The sequence below is a fragment of the Lycium barbarum genome, chromosome 5 (assembly GCF_019175385.1).
Source record: "Lycium barbarum isolate Lr01 chromosome 5, ASM1917538v2, whole genome shotgun sequence".
Taxonomy (NCBI): Eukaryota; Viridiplantae; Streptophyta; class Magnoliopsida; order Solanales; family Solanaceae; genus Lycium; species Lycium barbarum.
The window spans coordinates 17,968,410-17,992,059 of NC_083341.1; the positions used below are offsets into that span (position 1 = coordinate 17,968,410).

Below are 23,650 nucleotides of genomic sequence, written 5' to 3' on the forward strand. Positions count from 1 at the left end.
ATATACACTTCAAAACCCTCAAACCCTTACCCCTTGTTTGGATGGTGGCTTCCCGTGGTTCATTAATGTATGATTTTATATGAAATCACGTTTGTTTTGATTGTTCTTAAAATTATTTGATATGGTGTTGTAAATCCGTGGTTCATTTCATAGTTATATAACCATGAAAAGTCCTAATTTTTATAACCACATATTTGGTGGTTTTTCCGTGGTTACATATTTCATTTCTCCATTATACCCCACCCCAACCCCACCCTACCACTGACCCCTACCCCACTCTCCACCATCCATCCCACCCCACCCATGCCCCACCCTCCACCATCCATCCCACTCACCCCCACCCCACTCCCGCCCTACCACCCACTCCCACTCCCACCCCCAACTACCCCAATCCTCTGCCACCCACCCCAACCACCACCCACTAGCCCTTACTACCGCCCAACCCCAACCCACAACAACTCACCCCCACTACGCCCACCCTTATCATACAACAACCCACCTCACAACCACCCACCCCTCCACCACCCACTACCCCTTACCACCACCCAATCCCACCCCCACCCTCATACCACAACTACCCACCTCACGCCATCCACCCTCCACCACCCCCACCCACTGCCCCTCACCACCACCCAATCCCACCCCCATCCTCATACCACAACCACCCACCTCACGCCATCCACCCCTCCACCACCCCCACCCACTACCTACTTATTTTTTAAAGTTTATATTTTATTCTTTACCTGAGTTTTATTAATATATATAAACTAATTTCTAATTAAGAGTTAAGGATATTTTAGTAAACTTACAAGTTATTATACATTACCATACAGTCAAACCAAACAATACAAATGTTATTAAACCACAACAAACGATACAGTCTATCCAAACATTATATTCATTAATACAGTACAATACAACACCATACTGTACATTAATGAACCACGGGAAACAACCATCCAAACATAGGGTTAAATTCACGCCCCAATTCCTTCAATCCCTCAATGGGTAATTAACCATGCGATCGTTACATATGATTTTTCATGATTACGTAACGATGAAATTAACATACATTAAAGTAACAATCAAAATAAATATTGTATTTAAACTGACAACAAATTACAATAGGTAACAACCATCCAAACAAGCTGTTAAAACTGTGTAGAGAAGTGAAGTTAGGATTACACAATTGTCAAGCGCAAAGAGAATAAGATGAAGATGAAGATCATGTCATCTAATTCCTCGTTTGCTAAATTCATTTGACAAGCCAAACTCAAAACTTTACTCTAGGGCTTATTAATTACTTCCCATCATCTCCTGGATCAATCAATCCCTTTCATCTCAATACTCTTCAACCCAAAAATGACGGATTCACCCAATTCAAAGAACTACGGCGTCCCAATTTACGGTGCTGGTTGGGTCCCCCAAAGCGCCGTCGAACCGCCATCGGAATCGGCACCGCCGGGAAGTTATGTTGTCCTTGCTGGAGGTGGCGGTGAAGGGAATAGCGGTATTCGTAACGCTCTCATTCTTGCCAAATTCCATTTTGACACTAATGTCCTCAGCGATCAACCTGTAAGTCATAAAACTTCTTTCTATTTATAAATCATTAAATTTGTAATAAATATAGTAGATATGAACCATAACTTTACAAATTTGAGCCAGGGTGCGCACCCGAAGGGTGGCGGCTGCGGGTTAGATCTTAAGGTTGAACCCATAGAATTTAAATTCTCGATCTGCCTATGATTACAGTCAACTAATTTCTTGAACTTTTGAACATGCATCATTGTTTGGTTTAGTGATTTATATGAATATTGTTTCCATTTTGTTGTCAATACTATTTCTTCGATATTTTCATCATAGATTTTTACTTCTATGTTTATCCAACTTGTTTTGAAAAATATTTTTCTTGAGCCAAGGATCTATCGGGAACAACCTCTCTATGCCCCACTTGTTGTATCACACGGAGCATGTTGTCTTGTTTCCATTTTGAAACTTTTCGAATATGGTTGACGCTATTCTATTTCAGTCAAGCTTCCACCAGAATCTCAACTTTCGAGAAACCGAATCAATTAAATATTTTGAAATTTATACTTTTGATTTGATGAGTTCTTGATCAATCTAATCTTTCAATCATTAATTTAAATCTCCTTCAACAGCCACTAGTATGTTATGTGAGTCAAAATGAAGATCTTAAACTTTGTGCTGAGTCAAGCACTGCCATTATAAATTGAATTGGAGGAGTACATGATAAAACCACTTTTGGGCATCAAAATATATTTTGTCTTGGGAAATTTTTTGGTGAAGCCTAAATTCTGCTTGCTGAAGGATTAGAGGGCTTGGATGGGTTGACTACTATCTTTTTTATAAGAGCCTTAAATAATTAAGTACGGGAAGCATCAACTTATCAGTGACCTTTTATGATTGGTCAATTAACTTTAATTCCATTGCTGTGTATGCTCTTCACTTCTGTTTTTCTTGAAACATTATAAAAACATGATACAGTTACCTCATTTTTTTATTTTTTTTTTATAAAAACATGATACATTACATCTCCTTGAATCAGCTTGCTAAAAATATGTGCTTTGTTGAAGGTGGCTAGGTTAGGCACTGGTGGTGATCTGCCTTATAGGATGGCAGTACATCCAGGTGGAGCAGGTCTTATATGTTCATTGCCAAAAAGCTGCAGGTAAAGTTTGTGCAATTGGATTTGCTTTCAAGGCTTAGAGTACTGTTCATTTTGAGTATTCTCTTCTTTCTTTTCACTCCTCACTTTGTGACTTGTGAGTGGTGGCATGGGCTGAGGGGAGCGTAGAATCATAAAAGCATACAGTTACCAATAGAACATTTAGTGGCCCATGTAGTTAAGGCTGAAGTGATATCACTTGGCAGTACATCCAGGTCAAACCATCTACAACTTTTTGAAATTGATTAGTTCTATGATTATTCAATCCTCTATCTGGTTAGTTGCTTTAGCGAACTTAGTCCACAGCAGACCGCTTGTAGTGTTTAAGCTTCGAACTCTTGCCTATACTTTAGCGAGTAGCTTGCGTCAGCATCTAACAATGTGCTTCCTGTGTAGATGGTTTGACTGGGATTTTCAGAGAGATGAAAACCGTTCATTGGATCTGATATCATCTGAGAGAGTACTTGAGCCATTGCAAGATGTTGGACAACAATTAGCGTTGACTTTTAACAATGAAGGTTCTTTACTTGCTGTCGGCGGTGAGGTAGATATCTTTCCTTAAACTATTTCAGGCTGAAATGAAAGTATGGTTGTTGGTTTCCATTGAAGGAAAACTGTTCAACAAGAAGGCACTACTGTTTTGTTCATTGTGTATATAATGTTTTAGAAGGCCAGTTTTATAAGATTCCGTTCTTGTATTTTGGTAAAAGATGGACATTTAAAAGCATAACCAGAAAAGTCGGTCTTTGTTTATTTTACCCTCTAAAATATTCTTGTATGCTATGAGTTAGATTGTCTGTAAAGGAAAAGGAGGAGATAATCTGAGTACGAATTATAGCACTACTAGTTTATATCACTAATTACACAAAAGAAACAATGGTGGTACACATGTTCTCCCTGCATTAAACTGTAAAGGTTGCAGATAGTGACCTGATTGAGAAAGGTTGCTGAAAGCGCTCTTTAAAGCGGGTTTGTTTTCCGCTCTGACCTTGTTCTGCCCCCAAGTTATAATTATATGTACAAGAGAAGGGACTAAACTCAGGATTATAGCCCAATTCTTTGGCATCAATCTTTAAGGGATAAAGATTTCTTCGGTCTTAGTAACGAGTATCTAGTGGCAATGTTTTGACTCACATTCTGGATCCCACGTTGGTACCTTACCTTTAGAAGCCATTTAATTCTTTGTTGTAAGAAAGATGTCAGAACAACTTTTAACTCTTTCAGAAATGATGAATTGCTGAAGGTAATTAGTACTCCCTCTGTCCCAATTTATGTAATACTTTTCTCGAGAGTTAATTTGACTAAACTTTGAAGCTAAATTGGATTAGCTTAACTCAATATTTAAGATTAAAATTTATATATTTGAAAGCTACATGAGAAGTACTATAAGTTGCAACCTAAGTTGCTTGAACTCGGGTGTGGGTAATAGACACAGATGCGGATCCAAGGGTCGGATTCGGCAAAATCTACATTTTATAATCCGGGGGTACCGATCTGGGTATGGATACGGGTGCTGGGATTCGGCTAAAAAATTCAAAACTATAAAACTAGAGCTATAAAGATATTCTAAATTTTGAGAAATATTCTGTGGAGAACTTACATGTACGTTATAGAATTCAATTTTCACTCTCCAAGATGGGCGTTAAAAAACATAAATTAATTTTCAAAAAACCACATGCTAATAATTAATTTAGAAATTATCCCTATTTCTATAAGAAAGAAAACACTTATAAATAGCAAATACTGACCAAGAGGAAAAGCTAAAAAGGATTGAAGATATGCCATTTCCCATGTCTTAAATTTGTTTTATCTCAACCCCCTGTCAAAGTATCCAATGCGGATTGACCGAATGCCGCATCCGCACCCGTGTTGTGTCGTCACGGGTGCAGCAACAAAAATGTAGAGTCCGCGCAACTTAGGTTGCAACTTTTGTCATATCAATTTGGTTAAAAATAGTGTTATCAAAAGCGCAAAAAAGCTCTAAGGTCAGCTAGGGCTTTAAGCGCAAAGCGCAATTAAAGCATGGGCTTTAATCAAAAAATATGCAATGGTGCAAAAATATAAATATATATATATATATATATATATATATATATATATATATATATATATATATGTAGATATATGTCAGTCCAAGACTAATGAGAATAAGCATCAATAACAAATATATGGACAAAGAAATTGTATAAAAACACTATGATAAAGTGAAATATCAATTATCTAGTGTCACTTCTTCAAGAGAGGCTCATTGGCAAGGAAAGTATGTCTTAGAGCCTTGATGATGACACTGAAGCGCACATAAAGCGAGGTGAAGCGCTCAACATGTTTTGAGCCTCGCTTTAGGGCTTAAAGTGCGCCTTTGACAACACTGGTTAAAAAGTACATCTTAAAATGTTGGTCATAATTTATGCAGTTTGAATCCTGGTAAGCGAAAAGTATTACATAAAGTGGGACAGAGGGAGTAGCAAAGTAAAAGAAAAATTTTAAACAAGTCTTTTTCCATTTTAAGAATTTTCTTAGTATCTCTTCATAGTGCACAGTTTAAGGAGAAGGCCTTAGATGCTAATAGATAACTAAAGGAGGGAATATATTTTTGTCAGGCAATATGAACTTCCATGCTAGTCTTTTCCGACCACTGTCTCATTCTACGTTTGCTGCTTCTTTTTGACTCTTTGGAGTAAAAAAAAAAAAAAGGCTTTTGGAATTAACAGAAGTTATCAGCCTTTTTGTCAGTGTGACGGAAGTTTATACATCATCCATCCATGACTATCTAACTGCCACTAATGTGTGGATGGACATTTAAGATCAGCTTCTATTTGATGAAGCATTTAAGATCAGTTTCTTCTAGCTGTAATATGAGCCTGCAGAACAATGATGACCATAATACTCAGCGGTTGTGAGCTGTCTATGGTGCCGTACATTAATGGGTAAAGAGTAGGTTAACCAAGAAATGAATCATTCAATCAATCAACTACGCTGTGACATACCAAATAGTTGGGGAGGATAATGAGTAAAAAAATTCAAAAGTATAACTTACAAAGCAAATATAGGATTTGTTCTGTTGCTCTAATAAAGCGAAAAAAAGAAGAAAAATTATTCTAATCCTCTATGCTGAACTTTACAACTTGGCTTTGATGGTGTACTTTTAGGTAAAACAATCATAATGAAAGGCTATCATTCATCATTCCTTATGTTTTGCCAAGTTTGATTTGGAGAGTATTTATTACATCTAGTTTTGGATTGAGGCATGATTGATTTGTTAGATCAAGGAGGCAGCTTCGCTTCTTTCTTGCTGTCCTTGTAGTAAAAAAAAATAATCAAAAAATCAAAAGAAAAAAAGAGTTAAACTTGGAATTACATCACCTTGTTTGTGCAGGTAAATTATAATTATCTTGATTATTGAATTTTGGTGCAGTACAGGATGGCAAGTTGAGGGTTTACAAGTGGCCTAGCATGGAAAATATTCTTGATCAGGATAATGCTCATGCTTCTGTGAAGGATCTAGACTTCAGGTTCATAGTATTGCTTAATTTCAATTTAAGCACTAAAGGCAATGTGTTTATGGTAGAGGGGTTTCGACTCAAATGTTTTCGGTTATATATGCAGCCCAGACGGAAAATTTCTTGCATCTGTTGGAAGTGGCCCTTGCCGAATTTGGGATGTCTCAAAATCAAAATCTGTAGCTTCTTTGATGAAGGATAATGTAAGAATATCTTTGAATGTCTTTTAAATGGTGGAAGATGTTCAGTGTGTTGTGTTCCACTTTTTCCCTACCAAAAGAACAGACCAAAGTGATGTCAAATTCTGATTTCATTGACACTAGACAACCCAAAAAGCGGAGTAGTTTCATTTTTAAACGTTTTGTTTCTCCTGTCAATTGGCTTTGTATAAACTGGTTCTCTTTTATACGTGGATTCTTACTTTTTAATAAGATAAGAATAGTTACATGTGGATTCTTATGTACTCCCAATCTGAGGAAGTTGTGTGGGCATATACCCCAATCTTTCTCTTTGTTGCTTTAGTAATCTGACCTGAAGCGTCTTCTGTACCAGGATGAGATTTTTGGCTCTTGTAGATTCTCACCAATTAACGATGAGAATCAGGTTCTATACATCATCACAATGCGAGGTGGATATGCTATACTGGAAATTTATCTGAATTACCTATTTTTAAATAGTGCTTCACTTGGCATGTATGAAGAATTAACCCTGTATTTTATATTTGCAAAGATCAAGGTGGAAGCATTTCGAAGTGGAGTACTACTACGTGGAAGAGGATAAAATCAAAGCGTGTTGTTCGTGATCCTATTTGTGCCTTCAATGTTTCACCCAACGGAAAGCTTCTGGCAGTGTAAGACTAGTTTTTTGGTTTCTCTTCCACGAATGTCTATAAACACGTATCTCATTGCACCACTGAACTTCCCATATAGCTGAACATTCTTAAAGAAGTCCATTTATACAATTTGCTAAACTTAGTGCTGCCTTTCAAAGAGTTTGAGCATTTGCCTACAAAAACACGTTTTTTTTTTTTTTTTTTTTTTTTTTAAAATTATAATCTAAGAGGAGAAAAGTAGCTAGTTGACTTGTCCCAACTCCCAAAGGGGGTGGTGGAGAGGTTGACGCATAGATATAGCATACCTGGAGATTCCTGATTTGAAGCTAAGCTACAATTAGTAGCTGTAGGACCGTGCTAAAAATTTGTCATATAGTGTATTTTATTATATATAGTTTAATTAGGTGAGTTCACGGTTCGGTGAAAAACAAATCAAACTGATTAATTAAGAAAATCGACACTTTTTTGGTTTAGTTTGGTTTGATTTTAAATTTTAAAAGGTTGGTATATATTAGGATCGATCTTTCTTTTCGTTGTTGAATCTCTCTTTGATTAAACAATATGTGATATTCCGAATCCTTATTGGTAATTTTCGCCATAATAAATCAAATATTGGCTACTCCATTTTTTCTGTTTCTTTTCAAGAAACGTTAATAGTGTTAGATGCTGTATTTATTGTTGTAATATGAAATTAATGAATTTAGTTTGTAAATAAGGTGTTATTTACATTAGAACAAGATTAATAGATTGATAATGCGAGCTAAAATTACAAGAAAGAATAACATTTTTTGGTAAATAATAGATTTTATTATCAAATGGATTTATGTGCAGATCGAAAATGAACAGTTGAGAGTTGAACAAACCACCCATTCACTTTTGCCTAAAACTCCAAGTTATCCACTTCTGCCAAAAACGGAAATCCATGTTTGTAGTCGTATAAACTTTTACCTAAATCTAGTGTCATCCTTATTCGTCGAGCAAATAAAAAATAATAAAGCGACTCGTCTTTATCAGATTACTCATAGAGTTAAAAAAACAATTGATGTTCTTTGGTCTTGTCATCAAAATCAGATTAGAAAAAGTAATCTAGCAAAGTAGGCTTCAACACTGCAGTGTGATTGTATCTTTGAAAAGAGATTCTTATGTAGAGGTGGGAGTTGGAGATTGACTCAAAATTTGAGCATTTGGAAAAAACAGAAAACTTGATTCGATTTATTAAAATGTCTTGAGGTGTGTGTTAAACATGCAGTAAAAGATCGGATCACTGAACAAAAGAAACCTGCAGAAGTTAGCTAACAAAGCCAACCTATAGGGTGAAAGAGAGAAATTACATGGCAGTAAGAAACCCAAGATATTACCACGTGTAAAAGCTGACGCACAACTTAAACATGTCATAATTTTAGCATCACGTGTCCTCCAAGTATTTTGTACTGCATAAGGAAAAAATAGTAAAATACATGTAGAACGTTATAGAGCAGCTAGAGTAACACATGTCTGGCAACCAGTGAGAACCAAAAGTGCAGACTAATTTAACCAAAAGCCCTCCTAAGTAGGACGGGCTCAAGTTCCTCTCTTTCCGGCTTCTATATTAGTAGTAATAATAATTAGTGTGGGTCCACCTGCTAACCTTGCTTGCAGGTTTACTGGACCCCACCTGTGCTTGTGGGTTGTAGGAGACTGCCTGGTGGATTAGTCGACGTGTGCACAAACTAGCCTGGACACCAACATCAGTAAAAAATAAGTGGCTGATTGAGTTTTGATGGAACGTATTATGAAGATGCTTGCTCTTGTATGATTAGGTCTGTATCATTGAAGAAAGCTACCAAATTTCAGAGTAAAATGTCAAATTGTTAGCTTGTTTCTTAAGAGACATCATGAAATTGTTTCCGCGAGACTATGGAATTGATTTCAGGTTCTCCAGCTGATATGTTTAAGAACAACTTACATTTAGGTTGTAAAAATTTCAGTGGATTTTCCACAAGTTCATATCATGCATGATGATCCGCATGAAACTACCATCATCCTGTCGACATCTTATAATACTGAATAGTTGAAGTAATAACGATGTGGCATAGAATATGTTCTTGGTAACTTAAAAGCTGCCTGTTTCACTTTCTTTTGCAGAGGAACAATTGAGGGAGATGTTCTGATAGCGTCTTCCAACAATTTTCAAGTGCAAAATGTGGTAAAGAAGGCTCATCTTGGTCTTGTAACAACATTGAAGTTCTCAGAAGATTCGAGGTCCTAAATGTTTTTCATGCTCCTGTTAGTAACTGTAAAAGCCTGCAGGCAACACAAACAGTTCTAAACTTTTTGCTTTTTTTCAGGGCTTTGCTTTCTGCCTCCATGGATTCAAGAGTGAGAGTGACAATTATAAAGGACGAAGAGAAGAAAAGTGGTGAGTATTTAATTTGCATATCAATATCAGGAACATGGTGATGGAGAGTAGCTAGTTTATGTGGGGTGGTTGCTAGAGGTAGCCAGCCGAGTCCCAAAAGAGAGCCTAACATTTGTAGTTTGTAAGCTTCTATTGTTGATCCTGATTAGTTTAGTTTTAACTCGACCGTCATGTAAGAAAAAAAGTTGATATTGCTGATGACATGAACTAGTAGGAAACAACTGCAAATATATGTGGTAGAAATAGTCTTTGTTAGCATTTCAGTTGATTTAAGTTTGGTCAGGTCATTTGTACCTGCATTAATCTGGATACATTTTGTCCAACTGGTGTGTGTGTGTGTGTGTATATAGCGTTAGATCTCCTTCTAGTCTTGCCATCAAGTGTCATGCTTTGTGCATGCATAATCGACCATTGCTATGGTAATTATGTCATTAAACATATTGTTTACATTTGCAGGTCTGAGCTTGCGGATCATTATACTCGTTCTTTTGATTGCAATTGCTGTATATTACGCAGCAAGCAACGGGATTCTTCCATTGGAGCTAAACTCTCTATTAAAATGATGAGCTTTACCCAAAGTAATGTTATAGGTGAAAATGATATTTGTGACATTTTCTAAGGTTTGTCTCTAGAGCAGTAGGCTTCAAGTTAATAGATCTCTGGTGTTTTTAGTGTGCTTCAAGTGTTAAGACAGTTTAAATACAACTTGTCCTTCATTATATTCTCACTGTATAAAACAAGCTGTTGACTGGGTGTACTCTTCCATCTTGCAATTTTATTTGGCAGATTAATTACTTAAAATTGTAGGTTTTACCTCCAACCCCTCTTTGACCTTCAGATCATATCAGAAGGGCTCACAATCTTTCAAATCGAGAATATTTAGTTTGAAATCAAAAGGAGTATTTGGAGCTGAAATTGTAAAAGAGGTTCAAATTGTGTTTTGGATATATTTTACTTGTAAATTGGAACATCATTGGTTCGCTTGAAATATTTCTCAAACAAATTTTAATTTCAAATAGTTTATTACAAGTTGAAGTTGGAAAAATCCTTCTAATTTGTGAACGAGACGTTGATTTGCAAACGAGAAACATAATTGATTTTCGAAATAAAGAAAACTCTTGTGGTTACTTTAAAATAATTTGCAGAAACAAGTATTTATTGCACACCAATTCAGTTTTTCAACATCATATTCAGAAACAATATTTTCCCCAACATAGATGAAAAAATATAATCACTTTTTTTTTTTGGTTCCCCACCCGGAGATTGATGCCGCATTGGAGTCCAATTTTATCCGAATTCGCGCCGCGTAGGGCTCATTCGAGAGAGGCGCTCTCTATTAAGGATTTTTCCATACCAAGGGATCGAACTCGAGACTTCTGATTAAGGGAGGAGCAACCCCATCCGCTGCACCGCATCCTTTGGCGGTAAGAAATTATCTCCTGAACTTACATGGGTCGAGTATTTTCCTTTCTTGTAAAACACATATAATCGCGTTTTTTCCTCTGTTCATTTTTTTTTATAATTTTTATAGCAAAGCTAAGCCAAACCGTTGATAAAAAAGAAAATAAAGTAAAAGTAAACATAACTTTGTCAGGACATATAAACACTAAAATTTATAAACACATGACATGTTTTTGATACATATACTTTTATTATTTAATCATGATCAATTAATATAAACCTTCACTTACTCTATGATTATTAACTGATATAATTTGATGTAAATATCTGGTGTTAGTGTGAGTAAATTCTTTTTAGGCGTAATATGTAAACAAGCCCTCAAACTTGGCTTTAGATGACAAGGATGCCCTCCAACTTTGGGTGTGTATAAGTAAGCACCTCAACTTGTCTCCATTTTGTCAGTTGAACACTCCAACTTAAAAAATGATCATCTAGACACCACAAAAAATTATTCGTCACGTAAGCATTTATGTTTATGTGTTCAACTTTATACAAGTTGAGGTGTCTACTTGTGCACGCTAGTGCCACATCAACATTTGTGTTCACGTGTTCAACTTTATACTCCAAAATTTATGTGCCACAGTCAGCATTTATATTTACGCGTTTCACTTTATACAATTGAGATGCCAACTTATGCACACTCAAAATTGGAGGGTATACTTAGTAGGTGAAACCAAGTTTGAGTTCTGTTTATATATTATGCTTCTTTTATGCACATTGTAGACAAGAAGAAGTCAACAAATAAATTTTGTGACTGTTGACAAGCACAAATACTATTAGTCCACGTGTCCATTATGTAACAGTACTAAGTCCAACATAGGAATAAGATTCCCCCATCACAAACCACAATCTTTCCCAAATCTAAGGTACTTGGCTTCTGTTTGATGCTCTCACACGTGAACCAAGAAGAAGAAAATGCTGATCATTCTTCTATAAATTTTTGTTAACTAATCCCCCCAAAAGGTTGAACTACTTCTCTTCCAAACACACACACACACACACAGAAACACATAGTGACATAGACATATACATCTTTCTTGGTGAGGAGCTAAGAAAAAAAGTAGTTGGTTTAAGTCAATTCAGCTGAAAACTGGTGAATTCATCATCAGTATCAGTACTTGATTAAGCCTTCAGCTCCTAAAACAGGTTAAAAAATTGTACAACAAGGTCAGAATTCTCTTCTAAATTCATATGGTTTTGTCCTGTTTTGACTTCTTTTTTTTTTTTTGCCTTCCTGTTTTTGGTTAATACTTTTCATTTAATGTTTGAGAAATTTTATGACATTATGATGTTCTATTGTTTCTCTTTTTTTGTTATGTTGTTGTTAATTCATTTTCTTTTAACCACTTTTGGAAGTTTGTGAAAATTAGGTAGGATGGACGGTCTTGAGAATATTGTTCACTTTTTCATTTTTATTTATTTTTTGATTCTGAAACATATGTATTCACTATTCAGCATCTAATTAGGAAAACAAGAATCATAATAAGTAGTAATATCCTCCTACTTTAGATACGTTGATATTCCATCAAGTTAAGTTACTCAACTTATCAACCACGCCTCAATCCCAAACTAGTTCTTGTCGTTCTATCATCGTCGATTTGGTGATTGATGATAATTGCCACCAAATTATACATCCCTTTTGAATTGTAAAGTGTTTTGGTTAGTTTGGAGAATCATAGATATCATCAGTTTGATGCTCTATACATATCTTTTGATTGTTGTTTTGATGGTACTACTAGTATTTTTGATGGGCGTAGAAAGGCAATAATTTACTAAATCGAGTTATTATGCTTTTGTTTCACAATTCAGCAATATTTTAATCTAACCATGGCTTAATTATAAAAGTGTGATTCCAATAACTTTTAATAACCCCTCTGTCCTATGTTGTTTGACCAACTTATTTCTTTAGCCCTTCTGGATAATATGACCTCTCTCCTTAACTGGAAATTTGACCAATTTCATGTATAATGATATCGTCATACATCATTTAATTCAAAGTTGACAGCTTTAAATCACTTTCACATCTTTTAACCGATATCTTATCATGAACTGAAACACTAATGTTAGAAATCTATAATACATAACTATCCCCCCTAAGTTAGAAGTTCCTCAACCTGTGTCACTTAAACTAAGTCCTGGGGGCAGAATAACATATCTGTCTTTGTATGCTATTAGTATCTACATGTCATTGGTTCATCGTGCTTTAAAAAAATTGATGTTTGATATGTACTAAATAGACAGTGGCGAGTCACCTGTGTGCGGTATTATTGGATTAGCGGATGCATATGTTGCATATGCCAATATACTTGTACTTTGTTCCCGTCCTAAATGGCGTACTTTGGTGCTTTTGCTTCAAATACCTTTCAGGTTGAATGGGTATATCTAAGGATGATGTGACAGATGACGTTTCCTCTGAAAAATTACAGCAGAAACAGGACCCTGACACTGTCACCAACAGATCAGAGTAAAAAGAGAAAGTAAGCTGTGAATCAATGTCAGCTGAAATTGTTTCTGATGAACTGCATAAGAGACTGAGCCCTGATGAAAGTGCACATCCTGCGACATGTGAAGGAGTATCAGGTGAACTCCAGCCAAGAGAGAGTGTCAATAAAGGGATTGATGTGTCACAATCCAATCAAGAATATAGTTCCCTTTCTAATGTACCAGAGAAAGATTCAGAAAATGTGCATCAGAAAAAGGGTTCCGAGAGTGAGGGTGGTGCATCAGAATCTGAACCATGCATAAATTCTTGTAAATCAGATTCTCATGTAAAAGAGGAAAACATTTCCCTAGTACCTGGAAAGGCTTCAGATTCTTCACACCAAATACAAAGTCAGAAAATGGAAGAAGTTGTATCTCAACCTCATCAAGAACAAGTAACTTGTTCAACAAGGCGTGAGGAAGCTTTGTCTAAGTTGCAACCAAGGCGGAACACTGATACGAGTGTCCAGGATTTTCCATCTGATCAAGGAGTCACTCCCTCCAGAGAACCTGAAAAACCATCCAAGGATTTTCCATCTGATCGAGGAGTCGCTCCCTTCGGAGAACCGGCAAAACCATCTGAAGATGGATATAACTGGCGAAAATATGGTCAGAAACTTGTTAGAGGAAATGAGTTTACTCGGAGTTATTACAAGTGCACGCACCCTAATTGTCCAGCAAAGAAGCAAGTGGAGAGCTCACATGATGGGCATATTACCAATATTCACTATATCACAAAGCATGAACATCCAAGACCACTCAATAGTCCCCCTATCTCCCCTGAATTTGTAGTGCCTTCACAAATAAAACAACCAGACATGCTAACGGGAAAACCATGTCAAGGTACTCAATATTGGCTGAGTCAATTACTTTATTTGGTCTAAGATAAGTAGGAATTATAAATTTTAATTGGTAACCTAATTAGCTGAAGGTGATAAATCTATTGCGCTTGATCAAACATGTGAATCTGCCGAATCATCGGAGACAGCGGATGTTGTATCAGCTGGTGGTAGTGCACAAGATACAGTTCCGACGCCACTTGAATCAGGAAATGAGGCTGATAATAATGGTGGTCCGGACTCAAAGAGACGGTATGTGACAGTCAAAATCTTACTTTTTTGTGTTCAGTTTTCAAGTCTAGACACTCTCTTAGAGTTGATAGTCAACTGTTTTGCAACAGGAAGAAAGAAGAACCGAGGAGTGATGACATCACTCCACCTATGAATTCTCATAGTGAAACACGCCACATCGTTCAAACTAGGAGTGAAGTGGATATAATCAATGATGGTTATCGATGGCGCAAATACGGGCAAAAATATGTGAAAGAAAATCCAAATCCTAGGTAAATATTTCCTTTTCTTTAAAACATGTTTGTAATTTTTTTCTCATGCAAAATAGCTTTTTCTCCTCACCTCTTAACCTTGAGTTCTTTTATTGTGCTGATTGTTTACAAAGCATTCCTATTCTTCCACTGTGAACTGTGAAAGGAACGAAAGCAATTGAATGTTGCCTATCAGAACAAATGCTGTCTTTGTATCATGCCGAATGTCCACCGTTCCTTTTTAAGTTGTCCCAAAGTAGTCCAGAAATGGAATAACTCTTGCAGGGGTCCCTTTCACTCTTCTAGATCAACTTCTAAATTTACTTTCTTTTTAACTTGTAAAAATACTAAATCCTCAAATATGGTCTTACATGATCCTCCTTTAACTGATTTGGCTTACGATTTCTCCCTATTTACCTTCTCTTACCCTAACTTGTAAGGGCAATATCTTCTATCATTCAGCCCATTAGTAGCCTGCTTGCCTATTTCTTTCATTAGTCTATCAACATGTCCCATTCCCGTCAAAAGTTATGTTTATTTTCTACACGTGAGATTGGAGGATATAGATAGTTACTTCACGATCAATTTTTTTTTTATTTTTAAAAAGAGATAGTTACTTTACGATCATATATTGCGTGGTAATCGATAGAATGAAACATTAGACCTATTTAATAGACTAAGGGCCTGTTTGGAAAGCCACCCAGGTAATTGGAATTGGGTGTAATTACATAATTTGGCCTGTTTGTTTGACCAAATAATTACACAGTTGGATGAGAATTGGGTGTAATTGACAGGGTGTAATTACACTCTCCAATTCTCAAGGGGGGCTGAGAATTGGGTGTAATTACACCCTGTAATTACAGGGTTACTTTTTAGTTTGTTTATTTTTATTTTTAATTTATTTTTTATTTCTATTATTTTAACTTTTTTGATTTTTAATTTATTTTTTTATTTCTATTATTTTAATTTATTTTTTATTTTTATTTTTTAAAATGTATTTTTCTTTTTATATTATTTATTTTTCGTTTTCTTTCTTCTCATTCCCAACCTTTACTTCTTGTGGTTTCATGTAATTGCTCGTATTTTTTTATTCTATTCATTTAGCATAACCGTGTTATTATTCTAATATTTGAAACTACACCTCTTAATATTGGAAAGAATGAGTCATTAACAAACTTGACATATAACGAGTGACGTTATTAAAGTAGAATTTCATTGTGAATGAGGTTATAGACTTATATTTTTCCTTTCTTTTGAATTATTTACTTAAGTTACGTTGGAACTTACTTATGTAATGTTGGAATTTGACATAAGAGTATTATATTGAACTTTTTCTTTTGGATTTTGAATTTAGGTTATATTTCCAATTTTAAGTTATTTGCTTTCACATTGCATGTTGTTTATTTTTCACTTACCTTTGATGGATTTTTTATGTCAAACATTTGAATAATGTTATGGCATTATATTTATTGATATTATTTTTTTGTCAAACATCTAATCCATGACATTCTCACAAAAAAAGTCTTCTTTTAAGTTTTATAATTAATTAAAATTAAATATTAATTTGAAAAATATATATCAATTATTTTTTACAATATTAGTTACAAATATACGATTATTAATTAATATATTTTCAAGAAACAATGTGTTATTAAATAACTAATTTAATATCATTTATAAAGGCAATACAACAACAACAACAACAACCCAGTGAACCATCTCAATCTCGCTTCTCGCATCTTGTCTTCCACCGAGGCCACTCCCACCTTGTCCCGAATATCCTCATTCCTAATCCTGTCACTCCTGGTGTGGCCACACATCCATCTCAACATTCTCATCTCAGCAACTTTCATCTTTTGAACGTGAGAAATCTTAACTGGCCAACACTCCGCCCCATACAACATAGTCGGTCTAACCACCACTTTGTAGAACTTGCCCTTAAGTTGTGGTGGCACCTTCTTGTCACATAACACTCCGGAAGCAAGCCTCCATTTCATCCACCCTACCCCAATACGATGTGTGACATCATCGTCAATCTCCCCGCTGCCTTGCATAATAGACCCAAGATACTTGAAACTACTTTTCTTCTGGATGGCTTGGGTACCAAGCCTCACTTCCAAGCCAGCCTCTTGAGGTGCTTCACTAAACTTACACTCTAAGTACTCTGTCTTGGTCCTACTCAGCTTAAACCCTTTAGACTCCAGAGTTTGTCTCCAATCCTCCAGCTTAGCGTTAACTCCGCTACGAGTCTCGTCGATCAGGACTATGTCATCCGCGAAAAGCATACACCATGGCACCTCACCTTGAATTTTCCGCGTCAATCCATCCATCACCAAGGCAAATAAAAACGGACTAAGAGCTGATCCTTGATGCAACCCCATCACAACTGGAAAGTGCTCTGAGTCTCCTCCTACTGTCCTTACCCTGGTTTTGGCTCCCTCATACATGTCCTTGATCACCCTAATGTATGCCACAGGTACACCTTTAGCCTCCAAGCATCTCCATAAGATCTCTCTTGGAACTTTGTCGTAAGCCTTTTCTAGGTCGATGAATACCATGTGTAAGTCCCTCTTCCTCTCCCTATACAGCTCCACCAGTCTCCTCACAAGATGGATGGCTTCTGTAGTTGAGCGTCCCGGCATGAATCCGAACTGATTCTCTGAAATAGACACGCCTTTCCTCACCCTCATCTCCACCACCCTTTCCCACACTTTCATAGTATGGCTTAGCAGCTTGATACCTCTATAGTTGTTGCAACTCTGGATATCTCCCTTGTTTTTGTATAGAGGGACCATTACACTCGACCTCCATTCTCCAGGCATCATTGCCGTCTTAAAGATGACATTAAACAACCTAGTCAGCCACTCCAAACCTGCCGGGCCCGCACTCTTCCCAAATTTCCCAGGAATCTCGTCAGGTCCGGTCGCTCTTCCCCTGCGCATCCTACGAACAACACCCTTAACCTTCTCAACCTTAATACTCCTGCAATACCCAAAATCGTGACGCCTTCCTGTATGTTCTAAATCTCCCAACACAATGTCTCTGTCCCCTTCTTCATTTAAGAGTTTGGAGAAGTATGACTGCCATCTCCGTCTAATGAGAGTCTCCTCTATCAATACTTTGCCATGCTCGTCCTTGATGCACTTCACTTGAACCACATCACGTGTCTTTCTCTCCCTCGCCTTGGCTAGCCTGAACAATTTCTGATCCCCTCCTTTCTCTTCTAGTTCAGCATAAAGGCGTTCAAAAGCTGTTTTGCCGTCGAATTTTAAATTTTTTATAATTAAATTTTATTTTTAAATTAAACTGACTGTGTAATTACCCTTGTGCAACCAAACAGCACGCTTGTAATTACACTATAATTACATTATGACAAACAAACAGGTCGTTGTAATTATACTACTGTGTAATTACTACCCTAGTAATTACACCAATTCCACTTACCGGGTGGCTTTCCAAACAGGCCCTAAAAGAAAATGAAAATAAAAAAGCATTAGGCCTACTTACTGCAGTATAAGTCTTGTATATAGAAGCTGATATTATCAGTTTCTGTTTCACTTTCCCCCAGATTCTATTTTTCCAATATGCATGTTGTTTTGGATCATACTCTATGTTGCTCGGACTCTTTGAAAAAATTGACGGGTGGGTGTCGAGTCCTCCAAAATTAGTGCATTTTTGGAGGATCCGACACGGGTGCGGCAATATTTTTGGACAGTTCGAGCAACATAGATTATACTTCTTGTCTTTGATAATGTTCAAATTTTTGTATGCTCTTTGCGTCTGTCTCTCTCTTCCTCTGTAAATTTTCAGCTTCTTTTATCTGCAGGAGTTACTACCGATGCTCGAGTGCTGGTTGCCCAGCAAAGAAGCATGTGGAGAGGGCATCACATGATCCAGAGTTAGTGATTACAGCATATGAAGGGCAGCATGACCATGATATCCCACCTTCCAGAACTGTTATGCAAAATTCATCAGGGGCTGATTCTAATACAACCAGAATAAGTGGAGAGTCCACATCTCAATCAGGTGAAAACAACCATGTTGGCCTTGACAGGGTTGTCCATATTAGTACAAATTGAGCATAATGCCAAACAATCAAACTGACCCAGATTTAGATAATCCGACATCATACAAGTCCTCTAATCTTATCTTTTTCTTGCTTATTGTAATTGGTCTATTGCAGGAGAGAAGAAAGGATAAAATAAGTATTAGGAACCACTGATTTAAACATCATAATTGGTGTGAATTTCTAAATTTTACTGTATAAGTTGTGTTGCCAACAAACATAACCGAGTTCAGATTTGATCATATGTATCTAATTTGTTGCCAGTTGATCAGGCTACTTTAGCTCCTTCAACTAGTTTTATACATAAGTAAGATGCTTATAGTTAGTTTCTTCAATTCTTGCAATATCTGGTTGGTTGATACACAGGGAAAAGAACTCTCATTTAAACTAATACTTAACATCAGAATTTACTGGAGTCTCATTGCAATACTTAACAATATATTACTTCAAATATATTGATAATTTCTCAAGTTTGAACGGCAAGGAAAGAAAGAAATTCCACTCCCTTTAAAAAATATAAGAACTCTCTGCTGGAGCAAGATGTTCTGAATATTCAAGAGGTTCATGTTAACTTGTTTGTTTTGTACTTTTTCGATAATGAGCCCACCCTCTATCCTTCTATACTTAAATATTAGGCTTTTGTTTGCGGTAAGGTTCAAACCCATGACGTCCTTAACTCATACATCATATGTTGCACTCTTACCACTAGACTAAGGCCCTTGGGGCAAATAAGTGTAAAGAAAGTTTAACTGGTTTTTATTTATAAATAAATGTCACCTAATGAAAATCTTCCAAGATCAACATTGCATATCAATGGTAATTTGACCAATGGATAAGTGGATTCCAAGAAATAAGCTTCAACTTTGATTGATCAAGTGAATACACTTTATTTGTACATAATTCTACTTGGTAATAAAAGTTTTTTGTTTACCAAAAAAAGTGATACACTTGACAAGAAACCTATTTCTCAAGCACTTAAGCTATTACAGAGAAGAAGAGGAGTGTTAGAGGGGATGGGAGAAAGAAAGGACCAAACAGAACATTCTTGCTTCCAGCTTGTTGAATGACATCCTAAAACAGAACCATTTTTGTTAATTCCAGGCACATGAAGCAACCAAATCTCTGTTCATCCAACCAAGGTAAAGAGCCCCATCTCTTTCTTCAAGCCTATACTTATTAGAATAGCTTTCTAGCAAGGTCTTGATCGTAGCGTTCACCAACGAACTCAGAGGGTACGGGCTAAAACCGGCCATTCTAAACCGCGACTTCCACTTACCAAGAAGTTCATGCCTCTCTACCCTTTCAATTCCCTCACAGGCTATAATGTTAACGACATCCCTTGCTAAACAATGCTGCTCAACATTGATGCGCTCCTTGTGTCCCCTCGGAAGAGTCATATCGATTGATTCGAACATGGCAGTATAATAATCCAAGGTTTCAAGAAACCGAGGAAAGAAAGCAGCAGTATTTATATTAGATTCTTGCTCAACAAGGGTAACCACCTTTGGGTTCAGGTTTTTGACCATCCGTAATAGTCTATCCCAATGATTTTCAGTGTTCACACTTTCATTCGGCATGTGATGTAATGTGAAAGCAAAATTTACAGCCAGTGCTTCACCAGGTTGAATTCCGAGGTTTTCCATCTGAACATCAGAACCAGACATGGCAGCAGCATGAAACTCAAAAGGCACCTTGAAAGTATTAGCGAGTTTAGAAAGCCTTTGCCCCACAATATTAAGCCCTCCTCCAGGAGCATACGCTGATGTGGAATCATCAATGCCTGTTATGCGGATATGTGGGGGTCCACCAGGATGAGCTGCAAAAGCTTGGATCATAGGGACCCACTGACTCCCTTGAGCAATCTGGAAATCAATGATATGAACATCCTTCATTGCTTCTGCAATGGCACCATTAGCTGACCTGTATCCAAATTTGAAGTACGGGCAGATTTCATAAAGAACATGCATATAAGACAACAGCTCAAAACTTGCGGGTTCTTTGCATCCCAAGGATTTACATATTGAACTTCCTGATTTAGCCAACCTTGCAACAAGCCCTTCTACAATATACGCTCCCAGTCTCTTAATTGGTTCGCCTGATACGGACACCATTTGACGCAACTCAGATATCAACAATTGTGCTGTTAGTAATTAATCATCGGAAACTGCTTTTGCGCAAGCGATAAGAACCTGTTTCAGATCCCGTCTAGGAAAGGTCTCCATCATTTGCCACCAGCTGTCAATTTCTTGGGAGGCGATACTGCTTGACAAGGAATTATCGTAACACTCTAGGAAGTCCGAATGAGGTCCCAGCCTTACCGTTTCCAGTTCTTTTAGCTTGTGCATGAAATCATTCACATCATCTGTAATACAAGATCCACTAATGGGGGAGCCATAGTCAGTCTCGGGGGATTGGCGAACATCTGACAGGTACATCTGAGATTCTTGATGGCAAATAGAGCTTCCGTTTGATGAGAAACTAGTAGTTGATGGTGAGTGGTAAATAGAGTGATTACCACTCAAATGGTTGTCTAAAGTTTGAAATTCAGGCAGATAATAGGCCTCTGCCTTCTGCACAGGTTGATAGTAAAGAGTATTAGACATGGCTGGTCTTCTGCGTCGTGATGCTTGCATTGAAAAGATTGTTCCTGCCTCGTCTGTATATGACCAATGCAGTTTGCTGTGCACGTTTATTGGGTGTCAAGGATTATTCATTTGGCAAAGTTTCATGGTGCCGCAGTGAAGTCTTTTTAATCATCACAGTGAGATCAACCTCAGAAGCTGAGCAGCATTCGGAATTTGTAAAGGAAAGGACAATCTCTAGCAGCAAAACATGACAACCTACAAAGTAGATGAACAATATTTATTAAAACTCAAGACTTCAAGAGTAAGAGATTAATAGGCGCATAATAATCAAGGTTTATTAAAGTCAGTTAACGACTGCAACTGTTATGCCAATTGTTCCTGCTATGTAACATTGAGTGAGATTAGTAAATCAGCTAAACAATATGCTATATATATATATATATATATATATATACACGCACACACTTGAAACTAACCTAAAATTTGCTTCCTACTATCTCTGAGCAATCTCTATGAAGTAACAGATCATGCAAAGGAAAAACAAAAAATGATGAACTCTTGCAGGTCAATTACACATCAATTAGAAACCATAGATCTGCATCATCAACTAAGTTGGTCAGTGGTCAAAATATACTAATGAACTCACCTACAACTTCTTTAGATTGTGTTGCTTCATCTAAGCGCTACGGCAGATGATCTGAACTTTATATTCTATTGAAAGTTTTTAATAAACACACATTTAAACTAAAAGGACCAGTGATCAATGTACTCAGTGACATATTCACAGAATTGTCTAATGGTCAATGGTCCTTAAACTTCAAGTTTATCACACTTTGAGAAATTCTTACCTTTGATCTGTTTCCCGTGAAAGCAATAAACTACTTACAACACAAGTCCTTTGCAAAGATCCACTATATTCTCAATTAGCAAAAAGGGTTTTTTTTTTTTTTTTTTTGAAACAGGTAACATAAGCCAATGATCTAAACCAAAACAAAATGAAACTAAACAGAGAACTTTTCTTATTAAATAAGGCATTCTAAGAAAGAACAAATACTATTATAAAGTACACTGAATGCAGCAAGAAAGCTCACAGGTACAGACAATGCAACCAAACAAATAAATTAAATTACACAAAACATATTAATTAAAACTGAGCAGAACATGAACCAGACAAAATGGTCCATGTATCTACACCCTATTTAATTACTTATCTGTTTTGAATTATTCAGAAGTTAAGGAATTTAATCTCTTTCCTTAATCAGTATATATCAGTTACTGAAACTAGCTTCAAATTCAATGCAAACGTTTCCTTAAGCAGTCATAAATTCCAAAACAACAGAATAAACAAACTCTCTGCCATTCTTGATTAAACCCCACTTTAAAACAAAGCTTAATTTTTTCAAGAATCCATAATTATAATTTAAAAAAAGAATAAATTGTAAGTGTAAAAATCTCACCTTTGGCAGATCTATCAACAAAAAGATAGATTTTTTTTCTTGATAATTTCCTTAAATTGAAGCAAGAATCTAAGAAAGATTTCAACTTTATTTAATTGAAGAAAAAAAAACTGAAATGGGATAACAAAACAAAGAAGCTTAGAAGTAACTACAAAGAATATATGAACAAAAATGAAGTTTTCATATATTATGAAATAGTAGTTGGCATACCAACCTTAGACTGAAGAATCCCAAGTTTTGTTTTTTCTAATAATCTTGTTTCTTTATTACTACTCCTGAGAGAAAGGTACATACGCAGATAGAAAGAGGACCCTAGGATGGTAAAATCATGTGAATTAAGGGGCGGTTTGGTTTAAGGTATAAGTTGGGAGCTCAATTGGTATGAGGCGACTCCCTCGGGAGTGTAAATGGGTGTAGCGTCGCGGGTTCGATTCTCATTGCCTGCGCGCGTGAGAGCTGCTGCATGCAGTGGTCAGGGACCGTCGGATTAGATTTGCGCGTACACGTGGACAATTCCTGAGTGAGTCGATCCTCACATAAAAGGCGCCTTTTATGTGAGGGTACTCCCCGCCATAGAAGGTATTGTCCACGTATGCGCGCAAATCTAGCTCAACAAGGGGAACAACTCCCAACATGCATGCAGCATGCCCCCAGGACGCATCCTGCAGGGATCGAACCCGCGACGCCAAACTCGAATTTCTAAAGTTGATTCGTTTCAGAAAATTCAGAAAGGTACTTTTGGCCATTTGTGTTGACTAGGCTCGTTGAAGAGGAGAGAAGGAGGTGTTTGCACGGAAATGGAATAGCAAAGGTCTGCCATGGTGATAAAGATTTGGACCACTCCTTGAAATGGAAGGAGGAAG

The 23,650-nt window shown here is 36.7% G+C and overlaps 2 protein-coding genes and 1 pseudogene across 6 annotated transcripts; 2 read left to right on the forward strand and 1 right to left on the reverse strand.

Moving 5' to 3' along the window:
* Nucleotides 1-1,134: 1,134 nt before the first annotated feature.
* LOC132640612 (SEC12-like protein 2) lies at nucleotides 1,135-10,171 on the forward strand. Of its 3 annotated transcripts, XM_060357277.1 has the most exons (11): nucleotides 1,139-1,575; nucleotides 1,666-1,707; nucleotides 2,595-2,689; nucleotides 3,083-3,230; nucleotides 6,107-6,198; nucleotides 6,293-6,389; nucleotides 6,739-6,814; nucleotides 6,916-7,036; nucleotides 9,143-9,259; nucleotides 9,346-9,416; nucleotides 9,873-10,171. In XM_060357277.1, exons 1-11 carry the CDS (start codon nucleotides 1,363-1,365, stop codon nucleotides 9,977-9,979), a joined length of 1,179 nt encoding a protein of 392 aa, XP_060213260.1. In that variant the 5' UTR covers nucleotides 1,139-1,362; the 3' UTR covers nucleotides 9,980-10,171. The 3 variants fall into 3 exon arrangements, 2 of the variants coding, with proteins under 2 accessions (XP_060213260.1, XP_060213261.1); XR_009582299.1 differs by lacking the exons at nucleotides 9,346-9,416; nucleotides 9,873-10,171 and adding an exon at nucleotides 8,657-8,817 and having other exon boundaries at nucleotides 1,135-1,575; XM_060357278.1 differs by lacking the exon at nucleotides 1,666-1,707 and having other exon boundaries at nucleotides 1,141-1,575.
* Nucleotides 10,172-10,693: 522 nt separating this feature from the next.
* Nucleotides 10,694-19,075, forward strand: LOC132640611 (probable WRKY transcription factor 34). Of its 3 annotated transcripts, none has more exons than XM_060357275.1 (5): nucleotides 10,694-10,840; nucleotides 13,245-14,201; nucleotides 14,284-14,449; nucleotides 14,539-14,700; nucleotides 18,506-19,075. In XM_060357275.1, the coding sequence occupies exons 2-5, from the start codon at nucleotides 13,370-13,372 to the stop codon at nucleotides 18,756-18,758; spliced, it is 1,413 nt and encodes a 470-aa protein (XP_060213258.1). In that variant the 5' UTR covers nucleotides 10,694-10,840; nucleotides 13,245-13,369; the 3' UTR covers nucleotides 18,759-19,075. The 3 variants fall into 3 exon arrangements, with proteins under 3 accessions (XP_060213258.1, XP_060213259.1, XP_060213257.1); XM_060357276.1 differs by lacking the exon at nucleotides 10,694-10,840 and adding an exon at nucleotides 11,692-12,044 and having other exon boundaries at nucleotides 14,347-14,449; XM_060357274.1 differs by lacking the exon at nucleotides 10,694-10,840 and adding an exon at nucleotides 11,699-12,044.
* Nucleotides 19,076-19,548: 473 nt separating this feature from the next.
* LOC132640610 (scarecrow-like transcription factor PAT1) lies at nucleotides 19,549-22,974 on the reverse strand (annotated as a pseudogene).
* Nucleotides 22,975-23,650: the final 676 nt, after the last annotated feature.

Excerpts from the sequence above, each read along its gene's own strand:
- LOC132640612 (XM_060357277.1), top strand. The coding sequence starts at position 1,363 with ATGACGGATTCACCCAATTCAAAGAACTACGGCGTCCCAATTTACGGT. Across the intron at positions 7,037-9,142 it reads AACGGAAAGCTTCTGGCAGT|AGGAACAATTGAGGGAGATG; the intron begins GTAAGACTAGTT and ends TTTCTTTTGCAG. Across the intron at positions 9,260-9,345 it reads AAGTTCTCAGAAGATTCGAG|GGCTTTGCTTTCTGCCTCCA; the intron begins GTCCTAAATGTT and ends GCTTTTTTTCAG.
- LOC132640611 (XM_060357275.1), top strand. The coding sequence starts at position 13,370 with ATGTCAGCTGAAATTGTTTCTGATGAACTGCATAAGAGACTGAGCCCT. Across the intron at positions 14,202-14,283 it reads AACGGGAAAACCATGTCAAG|CTGAAGGTGATAAATCTATT; the intron begins GTACTCAATATT and ends TAACCTAATTAG. Across the intron at positions 14,701-18,505 it reads AAAGAAAATCCAAATCCTAG|GAGTTACTACCGATGCTCGA; the intron begins GTAAATATTTCC and ends TTTTATCTGCAG.